General features: G+C 37.0%; 2 protein-coding genes across 3 annotated transcripts; one reads left to right on the top strand and one right to left on the bottom strand.

Moving 5' to 3' along the window:
- The first annotated feature begins 1,758 nt into the window (after positions 1–1,758).
- Positions 1,759–3,548, top strand: ccdc85b (coiled-coil domain containing 85B). Its single transcript, XM_042738523.1, has 2 exons — positions 1,759–2,346; positions 2,457–3,548. The coding sequence occupies exon 2, from the start codon at positions 2,617–2,619 to the stop codon at positions 3,217–3,219; it is 603 nt and encodes a 200-aa protein (XP_042594457.1). The 5' UTR covers positions 1,759–2,346; positions 2,457–2,616; the 3' UTR covers positions 3,220–3,548.
- Positions 3,549–8,625: 5,077 nt separating this feature from the next.
- On the bottom strand, positions 8,626–13,374 carry fosl1a (FOS like 1, AP-1 transcription factor subunit a). 2 transcript variants are annotated; one of them, XM_019115488.2, is made up of 4 exons: positions 12,922–13,374; positions 12,121–12,381; positions 11,009–11,116; positions 8,626–10,907 (listed from the first exon to the last, which is right to left on the bottom strand). In XM_019115488.2, the coding sequence occupies exons 1-4, from the start codon at positions 13,039–13,041 to the stop codon at positions 10,335–10,337; spliced, it is 1,062 nt and encodes a 353-aa protein (XP_018971033.2). In that variant the 5' UTR covers positions 13,042–13,374; the 3' UTR covers positions 8,626–10,334. The 2 variants fall into 2 exon arrangements, with proteins under 2 accessions (XP_018971033.2, XP_018971034.2); XM_019115489.2 differs by having other exon boundaries at positions 12,121–12,378.
- Between the last annotated feature and the right edge of the window lie 1,587 nt (positions 13,375–14,961).

The following is a 14,961-nucleotide window of genomic DNA, read 5'->3' as shown; positions in this document are numbered from 1 at the left end:
ATTGTGTTATTTTAATCTATATAGTAGTGTATAACTATATAATATATAATGAAAGAATATACATTATAACATTATGTTTTTAATTTATAATATATTACTTCATTTTAATTAATCTAATAGACCTGGTTGAGCCCACCATCAACTAAACCTATGTCTTATAGGCCTAGATAAATAGTGCTGTTTGTGGCATTTAAAATAGGAATGATTAAACTTTCAAATTCTAAAAACATGAATAGTTACATCAGCTGTAAAGCGAGATTGTGGACATTGAATAGATTCTAGTTAAATGACTGTTAATAAAGTTATTGATTGTGATAAAATTACAAATGGAATGCATTTATTAAAAGAATCCATGGTGATGAGATGACTGCAGCCTCTTTGTGAAAGCAGGTTGTCTCGTTTAATTCCAAGCAGAGTTAACCAAGAAACTGAGAACTTAATTACATCACAACCCTGCCCTATTAGTACATTGTCCTGGAGCCATTTACTAGGAGGAAATGTCCCTGCCCGAGCACACTGTCATGATACGAAACCATCTGGGTAGGAAGTGTCAAAATGACTAAACTATTTACTTTCACATAACCAAGTTCACTAAATCATTTTATTTATTTAGACTTGTACACTGATGTTCCAGTAAATAACATAAGATTTTACAAGATGATAAATTGTAACATTTTAATAGCCTATATTATATTGTTTTGACATTACAGTTTTAAACAATTACAAGAAGACACGCATATGTATTTTCTAAAAAATCCTAAGTGGATTTACCTGACACACGCGTATTATTTGATGCATTTGATGATTAGATTGTTTGAGAGGTCCTCTGCTGGCTCCAAATCTTGAAAAATATCATTTTTGGGTTTGTTAATTTTGTTCATACGGTATATGTTATCAAAAATGTGTGGTGAGTATCAAGCGATTCATCTTAAGCAGGAATAACATGAGAAGTATTAACAATACAAAGTTTCAAACATCATCTAGTAAACTATAGAATAGGTAGAGATTAAGAAATAGAAGATTTTTTAAAGACTCAATCATGATGCTATCAGGTGTGTTTACAATTGAGTAATTTCTTAAATTTCTAAGAAGAATAGACTGAAAAAGACATTCTCTGAATTTACAATTTGTTTTATTCATATTTAAGTGTATGACCACGCCATCATTACCAGATTACTAGGATATTTCATTACAATAATGTTAAATGTTTAATCCCCTGCAGCAATTTAGCCAACACAACTTTAAAAAAAAATCAAATTCAAATGGCAATTAACTCTCATTGAATCCACCAAAGGGCATGAGTATATTTTCAACACTGCCTCATATTCTGCACCTCTCCCCTATTGTCTTGCATGCCGTTGTTCACCCCTCCCTTTCATTTATCCGAAACTGTGGCCTGTTTCCATTCTCACTCCAGCAACCCCCCTCTCACCCCAGGCCCTGGTTAACACCCCACATTGTTACGTCCTCGTGCTAGCAATTGTGCTGAAGAGCAGGGCGGAAGGATGTGGCTAAATACCTCGGCTTAAAGTAGAGAAAAAGCTTTTGTCAGCCTTTCCATTAGTTTTGTGTGTCCAGTGTGTATGCAGTCTCATCCAGACCTAATTTCAACAGAAACCTGTGTTAAAATCATTTGCCATGTATCTTCAGTGTGTTATAGGAGTATGGTGAGCTTTAGACATTAGAAACAGCTGTGAGAGGGGAACTCACTCACTATCCGGGATACAGTAAAGATTTTTACGGTAAGGGAAGAGGGGAGGGTGAAGAAGGGAGGGGGGGAGAGCAGGAGATGGGGGAAGACATCGCTGCCTCCTCAACCACCACCACTGCCAAAGGAAACACTGTAATCTCAAGGAACATCAACGAATTCCTCAGGAATCATCACGAAGGCAGCCACCATACATTTCAGCGTCGTTAATTCGGATTATCCGACATTGTTTCTTTGTAAAACCGACCAATCGCATGCAGCACTAGTATATCCAGCCTGTCCTACATTTCGACTCTTATTTATTTATTTTGCATATTTGCAACGCGCTTTATGCGAACGCAAGAGATTGGATGTTTTTGCCTAGGCCTATTTAGACACTAAATAGCTCCGAGGTTGTTCACTGGAGTGCACTGGAAAAGCATTAGGGCGGAGAGGGACGGATGCGGACGGACATTGTGATCCCTGATAATATCCAGAAGAGAAGAGATGCTCCACGGGGATTCATTTAAACCTCCGTGTTGACCTCTCATCCCAACCCGAGGAACACGAACAAACACGATTGTGCTTCAGTGATTCCCAGAAGCTAAATACTGAGAAATAAAAGCTGCCAATTACAATTTAAAGCACCGAGGAGAGAGGTAGGCCTGTTTAGTGTGTTAAAAACAGGACGTGTTTGATATTGAAATCGTTGAACATGACAAAAAAGCCAGTTTGCATGTAAGAATTGTGTGTTTTTCTCTTATTATAGGTTATAAATAGCAGAGCGAAGAGGAAATGGAGCTTTTTCTTCGTGCCTGGATGAGGAATGTTGCGATCCATTTACAGTGACAGACATCTCATGTGCCTCGTAAGAGTTATTTTATGGTTTAACCGCTGTAATAACAAGCGACGGTGAATTTGTGTACAGTATGGGGAGCGACAGTGAAATACTGAACCGGGAGCTGTCAAAGATGTCCGATGAAGACTTGCTGGCTTGCTCTAAGGAAGAGCTGGTGAGTCGACTCCGCAAAGAAGAATCGGAAAAGATGTCCGCTCTCATACAGCGTGGTCGATTAATCAAGGAGGTCAATAAACAACTGCAGGGACATCTGCTTGAAATCAGGGAACTCAAAGTCATCAACCAGAAGCTGCAAGAGGAGAACCAGGAACTTCGGGATTTGTGCTGCTTTCTGGACGACGACCGTCTGAAAGTGAAGAAGCTCGCCCGTGAGTGGCAACTATTCGGCCATCACGCTGCTAAAGTGATGCGGGAGGACCTCGGCGGATACCTCAAGAAGCTCGCCGACCTGGAGCGGATGCAGGACGGTCTGGTGAAGGAGAACCTGGATCTGAAGGAACTTTGTTTGGTGCTCGAGGAAGAGTGCGTGAGCAGAAGTGATTCCAGCCCAGGTGGCTCCACGGATCTCAACATACCGTGTATGGTGGCCCGGGACGTGGGCGACGGGAGCTCCAGCACCGGGAGTGTTGGCAGTCCAGACCAGCTGCACTTGGTGTGTTCACCAGATGACTGAAGGAGAGGAGCAGAGCCATATTACTTTACCCTTCTCTCTTGATGCTGAGACAGACTTTTTATGTCTACTAAAGTAGTTTACATTTTCTGACAATGACATCTCAGCTATTTCGGTGGAAATAGACCAAGACTTCTAAAGTAGGCTAGTTTACTCATGGCCTTTTGATGCCATAAATACAGTTTCTCTATATTTCATTGATTAACATTTTGTAGTTGGCACACCTTTAACACTTGAGTGAAATTATTGGGTGCCAGGCAAAACAGAATTATTTTTAAGGTGACAGCCTTTCCTTTCATAATCAGTCATCCTGCTAGGAAATACAGCTTAAAGGGACAGTTCACACAGAAATGGAAGTTTTGTCATATTTACTCCCCTGATGTCGTTCCAAACCTTTCTGCTGTGGAATACAAAAGAAGGTGTGTTGAAGAATTTTTATCTTGAAGAACTGGTTTTATCCATACAGTAAAAGTCAGTGGTGTCAAAAGCAGAATTGGACCCTATTGACTTTTATCATGTGGACCAGTGATTTGTAAACCCCTGGGGGGCTTTAAGGGAACTGCAAGGAGTTTGTGAGCAGATGACAAGCTAATAATTAATTAAATAATAAAAATGTAAAAATTGAAATAAATACATTTAAAATAAAAACAGTCAAAAGTAATACTAAATAACACATTCCGGCAAAATATGTGACCATAGGCCACAAAACCAGTCATAAGGGTAATTTTTTTTCTAAAAAAAATTATATTTTTAAATCATCTGAAAGCTTAATAAATAAGCTTTCTATGGTTTGTTAGGACAGGACAAATTTAGTTGAGAAAATCTGTAATCTGGGGGTGCAAAAGAAAAATCTAAATATTGAGAAAATCGCCTTTAAAGTTGTCCTAATTAAGTTCTTAGCAATGCATATTACTAATCAAAAGTTAAGTTTTGATATATTTACGATAGGAAATTTACAAAATACCTTCATGGAACATGATCTTTACATCATATCCTAATGATTTTTGGCATAAAAGAAAAATCGTTACTTTTGACCCATACAATGTATTTTTGGCTGCTGCTACAAATATAAAGTGAAAAGTGACGTGACATACAGCCCCATACTCAGAATCCGTGCTCTGCATTTATCCCATCCAAAGTGCACACACACAGCAGTGAACACACACACAGCAGTGAACACACACCCGGAGCAGTGGTCAGCCATTTATGCTGCGGCGCCCAGGGAGCAGTTGGGGGTTCGGTGCCTTGCTCAAGGGCACCTCAGTCATGGTATTGCCGGCCCGAGACTCCAACCCACAACCTTAGGGTTAGGAGTCAAACTCTCTAACCATTAGGCCACGACTTCACCACAAGCAACTTTGTTACTTATGACTGGTTTTGTGCTCCAGGGTCATATATATTTTATTTGTTTACCTGCATGTCAGCGAACCTGTGGACATCATGTGAATTAGCTGTTAAATTATAAACGTATTAAATAAGGGGCTATTTAGTTAATGGTCAAAGTTATTTTAGGTCAAAGTTGTTCAGCTGCGTGTCAAAAAAAATAAAATTGTGGAATCACTGGTATGGACAAAAACACAGGCATTTTTCAGAATATGTTATTTTGTGTTCTGCAGAAGAAAGTCATGCAGGTTTGCAAGGAACGTAAATAAATCATTTTAGATTTACTTTCTTTTTAAGATGGTAGGTTTGTTTTTGGAAGATGGTGACTAAGCTAGTCGAAAGCTATTTTGACCAAGATGACCAATTGGTCTATAAGATGGCCTTCCAGCTTGAACTTTCTAGAAACCATCCACCATGTTCCAAAAGCTTCAGATTTTTCCAGCAGGCCTATTTATTTTAGTAGTAGCATTATTTGAATGTATGATTTTCCAAGTGTTGCAGGAATGTTTCCTCTCATCTCTTACAGGGGTTGTAGATAGGGGCAAAATATTTAGTTTTGGGGCTGACATTTTAAACAACATTGGGAGAAACTAACCATACTTGCTAACTTGTACCAGGTTTTACTGTGCACTGATCTGTTCACGGGCTGATGTTTCTCCTACGATGCACTATGACAGGGCTGCAATGAATCTTGAATCTTTAGAGATTCACATTTTTACTGATTAGAGCCATATACTATGTAGTGATCTGTTTAAGATCATTTACAAAAAGCACTGAATCTTTTTCAGCAATGGAGAGGAAATGGCAGTATCAAAGGATTGTGGAAAGCGAAGCCTCCATTGTAAGCAGATCAGATTTTTTGACGTAGTATGGCTATATCACGGAGGCCCAAGAATGATTCACTGGAAATGCACGTTACTAGACCACTTTTTTACAATATGAGATCTTTTCTTGTTTGTTTTGAACTGGACAGTATAATTCACTAGATGTAGTGACGTGTGCTCCACTAGGAGTGTGAATCCAAAAGGAACTATCTTTTGCATTAACCCCACTTTAACTAAACAGCTGTACTGTACAAAGCTTTTTGTGTTCAGTTGTTGCTTTGACCAGACTTTAATTAATACACACTGAATTGACACTGATGTTTGGAGGGGAAAACATTGACATGTAGTTTTAAAATGATTGTGCTAGATATTGTTATTATTATAGTCATTTTTGTTGTATTTGCTGCATACTACAAGGCCCTCCTTCATAGGATTGTTCTGTTGTACATGTTTTAAGTCCAAATATATGATCAGTATTATTTCAATGACTGCAGTTTTATAGCTACAAGACCCAGCCCTCTGATTGGTTAGCATTTGCTTTGTTTCAAGCTGCTCATTGTGAGTGAGATAGCTTTAAATACACTTGACTGACAAACCATGTTCTTTTCTTGTCTTTTTTCCTCATGCTTTCACTCTGCATGAATATATATACATATATATAAAGAATGTTGATAGTTAATTATTTTTATTTATAGAAAGGAATTTTAGTTTAATTCTAAAAGCATCCCCTTCAGGTCAGGGTACATGTGTCTTTCTGCTGTGAAATGTTAAATGGCTTTTTAAGGAACAATTGTACATCTCTCAATCATCGTTGTATTGTGTTGCATAATGAAAACTATGGAGCTTAAATCATAAAAAAAAGGATATTTTATTGGGAGATATATTCACAATGGATAGTTATATGCATTTTGTGTAAATAGCGGGATTTAATTTTGTATTTATATAGTTGATTTGGATTATATGGTGTGTTACAACTGATATTTATATGCATTTTATGTATATTATTTAATTAGTATGTTTACATATTTTTGCTTAGTTTGGGCCTCTGAATAAAACTGAATAAAACTCCTCGAATGTGAGTACCATATTGTCCGACATCAAACTATATGCCATAAAACCCTGATTTATAAAATATAATACTCAAAATCCCAGCTAACCGGGAACGTTCTAAGAACTTTGGTTAACATTCTGACAAAGTTCTCTTAATGGTTATGTTCTTCCTGTGATGTTAATAGAACGTTCATTCAAGTTATCTGTCCTTTTAACATTGTTCTCAAAAACAAACAAAAAACTGTTAATGGAACATATGTCTTCTGAAACATTTGTCCAATGTCTTTTAAATGTTACTGCTATTTTTAGAATCTTCAAAGAACATTCAAAACTAATGTTTCCAAAATAATCAAATGAAATTTACCCCTTAATATTTGTATAACCAAGAAAAAATGTTTTTAGAATAATTTTTTAAAAAGGCATTTTGAACATTCAGAGAACATTAAGAACATTTTCATAACTTAATAAGAATGACAGAAAAAAAAAATTTGAACATATTTTTGGTAGCTGATGATGTTTTAAAAAAATATATTTTTAAATGTTCAATAAAAATAAACTGTTCAATAAACTGTTCCATTAGGGGGGGAAAATAGATTTTTTATGACAATCATTAAATATGTCAGGCTTTACAGTGTTGAAGTATATATTACAGCTCAGAAAGGACTTCCAAATAACATGGATGAAAATTTCCCAGTCATGTCTTAATGAGGTCTTAGTCATGCTGTAGCTCAGGCCCTCATTTATTGATGTTTCACTGGTTTATTTTTGGCATGCTGTTTACACAGCCAGAACAGTAATACTTTCACTGTGACTGGCACACAGAGGTCCTTTCAGCAAAACATGTGCTCGCCAGTTCATTCAGTACAAACTCCCTCTTCATTATCTCAATCATATGTTCTCATGTCTTCTCTAAGTGGCTCAGAGTGATAACAGAGGGCACAGTGTGGAGGAAATAGGGTCGCCATGTTTATTTAATTTGTTCTCTGTATATTCAAGATGGCTTGGCCTCTTTTAACATACGTGTTCTTTCACTTTATTACTTTTGTACCTTAAAGTGCTACATTATGGATTTTTTTAATTACTTTTCATGCAGTGTGTTACAGCTCTAAGCGAATGAAAACATCCTACAAAGTTTTCAGTCTGAAAGTGCACCCTGTATAATGTTATTGTCTCTCAAAACAAAGAGTCGACTCTGAATCATTTAAACTAGTCGTTTTTAAAACTAATCCCAAGCCGTTTCATGTTAATGTCAATATGAAATATTAACATATTGCACAGGTGCCGCTTTTGGAGCGGTAAAATAGCGGTTTCCCCGGTAATGCTGTACACAAAGCAGCACTGCTCACAAACACTGCTTTATCAGGCGTTAAAGGCATGATGAAGTGAAAATGAGACCAATCACGCAGATTAGTGTCATGCAATAGAGCGGATTGGAAAAATGAGTTGTTGAGCGAAATCTTTGGGAGTCGTTGAGCAAGTAAGGTAAAAATACATGCATATTGGACCACTGGAACACAAAACCAGTCATGAGGGTAAATTTTTCGAAATTGAGATCTATACATCATCAGAAAGCTGAATAAATAAGCTTTCCATTGATGTATGATCATTTTTTAGGATAGGACAATATTTGGCTGAGATGGAACTAACCTTATTTGGAAATCTGGAATTTTTTTTTTTTTTTTTAAAAATTTGTAAATTTTTTTTTACAAATTTTCAAAAAATTGCAAAGTTCTCTGTTAAAGTTGTCCACATGAAGTTTATAGCAATGCATATTACTAATCAAAAATTTAGTTTTGATATATTTACAGTAGGAAATTTACAAAATATATTTATGGAACATAATGTCCTAATGATTTTTGGCATAAAAGAAAAATCAATAATTTTGACCCATACAATGTATTTTTGGCTACTGCTACAAATATCCCCCAGCGACTTAAGATCTTGCATACCAAAATAGGAAAATTTCATAACCCACAATAGGGGCACTTTAAGTCTGATCGTCGTTAATTGTTTTCCGGGTATTTTCCGTCTTTTTTTAACCACAGACTATGAAGTGATAAGAATCTTTCATACATATTCTCATATGCTTGTCACACAGAGCATGTCTCTCACCATGTGATTTTATCTCATAAACAGACACATGAAAGAAGAGTTTATCCTGAGCACAACTTTATTTGTTTTCATTTTTTCATACAACAGTTAAAGATAAACACTTTTAGAGAAAGGTTGTTAACAACTGGTTTCAGTTCAGAGGCCAATTTGTTTATGACTCATTGAACATTGTCATCAGGACATCCTAGGAGGAAACTGTGCGCTCAACTTCTCATTTCCCCCCTCCTTGTACCCCTGTGTGCTGCGAGAGATTTGCTTTCTATAATATCACTTGCTAATCATTTACTTCATTGCCATATTATTTATGTACCCCTGCAATACAATTACAGCTATAAGGGGGCTATATATCAACTTCGACTGATATTTTTCATATAGTATAAAAATCAATAGACTTCCTCATTTTAAGGCAATCTAGTATGTTACAAAACAGCTCAGGATCATAACATTGTTTTGTATTCCCAATAGCAGCACATATTTTCAGTAATTGTTTATTAGATGTTATATGCATGCAACATTTCTCCTTATTAAAAGAACTAACATCAAATCAGTAAAAAATGTCTTGTTTTCAAAAATAAATACAATTCTATATATGATCAAGCAATTAGTGTACGCAATACAGCATAAAGTATATATAATTTACTTCTACTGGCCTGAGAATCACACACCTTTGCACTTGTAGTGAAAACATCCTGTATAGTAACAGTTGAAGTGTTTTGTGAAGGTAAAATATCATTTTTGTAACCAGTGTAACAGTGAACTGTCATTGAAGTGCACATTCTCAGTGTTGGGTTGTGGTCTTGCAGACACTGTATGTGAAGAACCAGGTAGGCTGCATCCCTTCAGTTTCTTTAAAACTAGCTTATTCAGCATACACTGTTATTATAACGCTGTATCTCTTAAAACCAAGATTAAAAACATAAAATTACAAGACATTACATTGTGTAAATCCACAAACATGTGCATAGCAAGATAGTATAACCAATAAAAATTCTAATCCACATTTCAGTTGAGACCTTAACATCTCTAAAATTGGTAACGTAATAATAAATAACGTAATAGACTCTCTTTAAAAATGGCTTTCCTGAAGTAACTGACATCCCTTCCTGAAAGGCATAATGGTGATAGATCTACACTGTGCTTTCACTCCCAAAGCAACCTCTAAACCTTTTGCTAACAGGCCAGATTTTTAACTGCTACATTACCATCACCAGTACACTAAATATGTAGCTGAAGTAAATTACTATAAATCAGTAATACTAATATTAATGCCACTACAGTCAAACATTATGACTTAAAAGTCAGTCGGTTTTCTTTTCAGTGTTACATACTTGTGTGCTGTAAGAATTTCAGTCTACTTCATATGAAGGATGATAATACATTTCACTTTGCACTACACATGTTTAAAGGTGAAGTGTGTAATTTCTACTCCACTAGCGTCACTGAATGAAATGGCAAAAAAACTTTTCCTGAAAACTTACTCCAATAATTATTGGTTCATGCCTACGAATTGCATTGCTGGTCTCCTTACTATGCTGAGATAGGAAAACGTGTTTTAACGTCAAAAACGTTACACACATCACCTTTAACTGGTGCTTCTGTATTTTTATAATGCATTCAAGTTGATTGATAACTGCCATTAATAACGGTAAACAGAATACACAGGTGAAAGCATAACATATATATGCTTGTATGTAGTAGTAAGGACACTTTTGGAAATCATAAACACTTTTTCCCTCAGCAGATGAGAAATTAAAGGGTGAGGATGGTTGGTGAATTGAGAGAGTGATCTGACTGATCTCCACTGCTGCTGCTGCGGCGATGAGCGACGCCACATGGCTGAGGGTTATGAGAAGACTGGCTGGTACTATGAGAGCTGGTGAGATTGAGAGCTTGGGATGAAGTCGCAGAGCTGGTATCCTGTGAAGAAGAGGGGTAGCTGAAGATCAGGCTGGCGGTAAAAGGGGTCAGAGATGGAGTAGAGATGAGGACAGGAGTGTGAAGAGACTCTGATTCCAGAGGTATGCTGGTGACAGTGGAGGCTGAAGCCGGAGGTGGGATGTTAATTTTGGGCTTGGGTTTATTAAGCTTGGCGCGACTCTGTGATTCTCTTGAAGGTCTAGGAAGATCAGTGTCCACAGGCTCAATCTTGATTCCACTCAGCGTCGGGAGGTCACTGTTGGAGTCAGACTCTGAGTCTGAGTCCTGGACTTTGCAGATGGGTCTATGGGCTTCAAGGACCAACTCAAGCTTCTCTTTCTCCTTCTGAAGCTCAGCGATCTCCTTCTGCAGACGTGACTTTTCATCCTCTAGTTGGTCAGTTTGCTGTGAAAGGAAAGAGTTCAAATGTTCAATTCGGGTCCAAGTAATGTAAGTAAGACATTTTGATTGAAAGGAAACATGGAAATTAAGCAAAATTAACTTACATTTTGCAATGTGTCAGTCAGTTCACGTCGACGATTTCTGCACTTAGCCGCAGCCATTTTGTTACGTTCCCTTCTAATTCTACGCCGCTCAAGTTCCTCAAAGGATAGCTGGAGTGAGAAAGTAAAGTAAATACAATAGTATAATATAATATAATATTCATGCGGTAGTCTGACATTGTACGCACCTGTAATAAAATATTAAAAAGTAGAAATGTAAAACAAATTATAACAGTAATAAATCAAAATTAAAAATGTATATTATAAAATAAAATCATTATAATTGTAAAACCCTATGTCTAATTAGAACCATCGGAAGCTAATTGGTCTACTCAATTTTTATAGTTGACAAACATGTGAAAATACTGCCACCTAGGGGATGAAATTTTTCATTTAATTTCCAATTCACCAAATACTTTGAGGCAATGTTGCAATTTTCATCTCTTTAATTACTCTATTATGAATCTGTTTATATTCCCTTAATTAATTTCACGCTCCCTTTCTTTTATGAAAATCATCTGTAGTTTCCTGACCTTATATTGATGAATCACCTGCAAACACCCTGGTGACTCAAGCATGAGTCATAATATTTAACTCCAGTGAATCACATGACATCCCATTTCCTGTCTCATTATTTCACTCTCACCCTGCTATATTCAAGAGTCATGCTGGATTTCATGAGTTAATATCGAATGAGGGTTTCATCTGGGGTCGATGCTGTCTTGTTAATAGCATACTATAAGATCGTTACATGTAAGTAAGTATTTTTGAACATACAAAATTAGCGTTTACAACTGAATACATAGTCGAACTTAAATAATCCCAAATGAAATTCACACCCTGAATGTATCAATAAACATGTTCATGCATACAGCCAAGCCACATACTACAGACAACAGGATATTACACATTTTGGGTCTTGCACACTTTGATTAGGGCTTGCCTCATCTTTAGATTTACACGCATGGCTGGTTTTGGCTTTGGCCAAGACCACCGGCAGAAATGGACAGGATGACAGGTGAACATAGTGACAAACCATGCTGTCACAGTCTCCCGTCGTGACTCATCACAGCCTCATCACGTAGACAGACTGACAGCTATTAAACTGGACTTACATGTTCATCATTTCTGCTTCTTGTTGAGCTGCCAACAGCCATAGCTGCTCTAATAACTCCCGGCCGGGACAGATGTGATTGGGAAAGCTGAGGATTCATAGATGGGATTCTTGGCAGCACTGGGTAGGATGGTCGAAGTGCCCTGGATGGTCCCGGGGTGCCTAGAATGGACGGTTGAAGCATCCATTGAAGGTCCTGGTTTGAAGTTATGGCATTGAGACTGGGCACAAACTGACTGGATCCTGCCACAGAATATTTCTGCTTCAAAGTACAAGAGACACAGACAATATATCATAAGTTACCAAGGCAGTGGCATTAGATATGTAGGGAGGAGACTTCATTATATCTCATTATGACTCAAAAACCTATTGTTCTTGTGTTTGCAGAAACACCCAGGTATAAACACCAACCTGAATCATTAAATCTCTTATTATTATTATTATTATTATTACTTGATTACTGTTTGCCCTTCTCTCTGTTTTTGCTATATTTATTTGCTCATTAATCCTAAACAGGGGCTCTTAAATCTATTCTGTCCACAGAGAAGACATTTAAAACGTGTTTAAAATAAATAATGGTATGTTAAGACACATGAATTACAACTAATTTCTAAATAAATGATATTTTGAGCATTAATGGATAATGATATGTTAAAGCTCATGATTAAAATGTTGTCTTAAATGAACAATTTAGAAAATTATACTGTAGCTGTCATCTATTATTATTCATACATATGCTCATCTTGAATTTTAAGAGGAGTATAACAAATGACTTTAATAGATATGAGATAAAGGCGCTTACCTGTTGTTGTTGAGATGTGACCGCGCTGGTAGCGAGATTCGCTGAGCTCGAGCCTGATCCAGAGCCGTTATCTGGGAAGGTCCGATCGATTCCTCTGCCCAGGTTTCCGTAGTTGTACATGTATGCCGCTGACCCTTCAGTAATCCAAAGGAAACTGTTGACTAACTCAGTGAACTCTGTGTCGCTGCTTACTTTTCTTGGGTCTGCTTTCCCAAAAAGGTTCCTCCTACTTATATCACTGACAGTTCACGCGAAATTCAAAAGCAAGTTAAAAATCCACCTTATTGCGGGAACGCGGTAGAATCCACCACGATACACCTGGGGGAGTCTAGCAGTATCTGTCAACATTTAAAATGTTCATATTGCCGACAGAAGTACAATAAATGCAAAAATAATGATTTGTGATATGTCTAATACAATTCTATCGTTCTGTCAGACTGGTGGTTCACCAGAGTATAAATAAGTGATCAAGAACGGTACAGTTTTCGCCCCTCCCATCTTACGGGAATTGGTGCTGCCAGTCTTTAGAATGACGTAGGGTCACATGGAAGATTACGTATGTGACCATATATGGGTTTTTCCGGGAACTCCTTCTGTTTGAGCTGGTGATAGGCGCTCTAACAATAATGACAACTCTGAACCGAAACTTGAGCGTTTTACAACAGCTTTCGTTATTTATTATTTAGTTACACCTTTGGAAAACTGTACAGTTTATGAACTAGCACGCGGGTTTATCTTAACACTTGGTAAGCAATGTGTGGTCTACATTTAATTGGACACACCAACCACTTCACGTACTCTTCCGATGAGTAAATACTAGCGGCTGCTCTTCCAAAAGTGAAGTCGTGTATACACTGAGGTTTCGGCACGTTCCAGTGGAGAGACCACATTGAAGCGCCATACTGTGAATGAATGCCATGAATGAATGAAGGCTCATGAAACAATTTTCACCGCCTTTCACCATTCCGCTGAATCATCCCTACAGCATTAAATAGGAAAATGATTCAGCTAAATGGTGTCAGGCAGTGAAATCTGGTTTCATGACCTTTCCTTTTTGTTTTTGAAAACCACAAACTGTTGGGTAGTTCACTGTAGACCTGCAATCTGGTGTATTTTTAGCGCAGATATTTTACAATCACAGAGCAGATAAATGAAGCAAACTTGTTCTTTTTAGGTAAGTTGCTCTCAGCCCAGTTTCCTGTTACAGTGTTCACACCAGTGTCCGAAAAACACAGTGTGTGAACATTTATGCGAAATGCTCAATATACCTGAATAAATATTTTTTAAATTATAAGATTAATTTTAAATCTGAACAGTTATGACGGTTACCTGAACAACATCATCACCAACTACACCAAAAAATATTACAAAGGGCATTTTAATGTAAACTATGATCATTCTTTATTACATTTGGTGGATTTCTTTTAAGTTCTTACCCTGGTCCCACTGATAAACTTAGTTGCTGAATTACAGTGCAGATTTTTCTAAAATATGTTGTGGATTGTCCTAATAAAATTTATATCATTAAAACACCACAATATACAATTGTATTTATTTTTATTTTTAGAATATGTTTATTAATGTTCAAACGCAGTCGCTGTTCTTCAAGGTCTACTTCTTTTTCAGCATCATTATGACTCATTTTTAACTGTTCAGTTCAACAATGATCTGTTTGTGCCAAAGGAAACAATGTCTGTAAAAATGAAACCACAAGAATGAAGTGCACATCATATCTAAATCATATCTCGCCCATTCTGTGTTTGAGGAATAATTGACTTCCTTTGGTATTCACCGTTCCCTCTGTCCTACTTTTGATTACCATCATGATATAGTGGTACTATATTTCAGATTTCTTCTAGCAAGATCTGGTTGTAACCAGAGTGTTAATGACTCATTACGTGAATTATGACCTAAGCACAATGGAATGCTGTGATGACACTCCGCTTTTGCAACTCTCCGCAACATGCCTCAACATGCAGGCAAGGTGCATCTTAGCCAAATAGGATGTGCTGTTACACAAGGCTTGGTACTGATGCAAAC

The sequence above is a fragment of the Cyprinus carpio genome, chromosome B14 (assembly GCF_018340385.1).
Source record: "Cyprinus carpio isolate SPL01 chromosome B14, ASM1834038v1, whole genome shotgun sequence".
In the NCBI taxonomy this organism is placed as follows: Eukaryota; Metazoa; Chordata; class Actinopteri; order Cypriniformes; family Cyprinidae; genus Cyprinus; species Cyprinus carpio.
The sequence above is the reverse complement of the archived record's forward strand: the minus strand, read 5'-3'. Positions and strand labels throughout refer to the sequence as shown.

Coding starts and splice junctions, on each gene's coding strand:
- ccdc85b (XM_042738523.1), top strand. CDS start 2,617: ATGGGGAGCGACAGTGAAATACTGAACCGGGAGCTGTCAAAGATGTCC.
- fosl1a (XM_019115488.2), bottom strand. CDS start 13,041: ATGTACAACTACGGAAACCTGGGCAGAGGAATCGATCGGACCTTCCCA. Junction 12,382..12,921: donor TCACATCTCAACAACAACAG/GTAAGCGCCTTT, acceptor TGTACTTTGAAG/CAGAAATATTCTGTGGCAGG. Junction 11,117..12,120: donor GAAGCAGAAATGATGAACAT/GTAAGTCCAGTT, acceptor TTCTCACTCCAG/CTATCCTTTGAGGAACTTGA.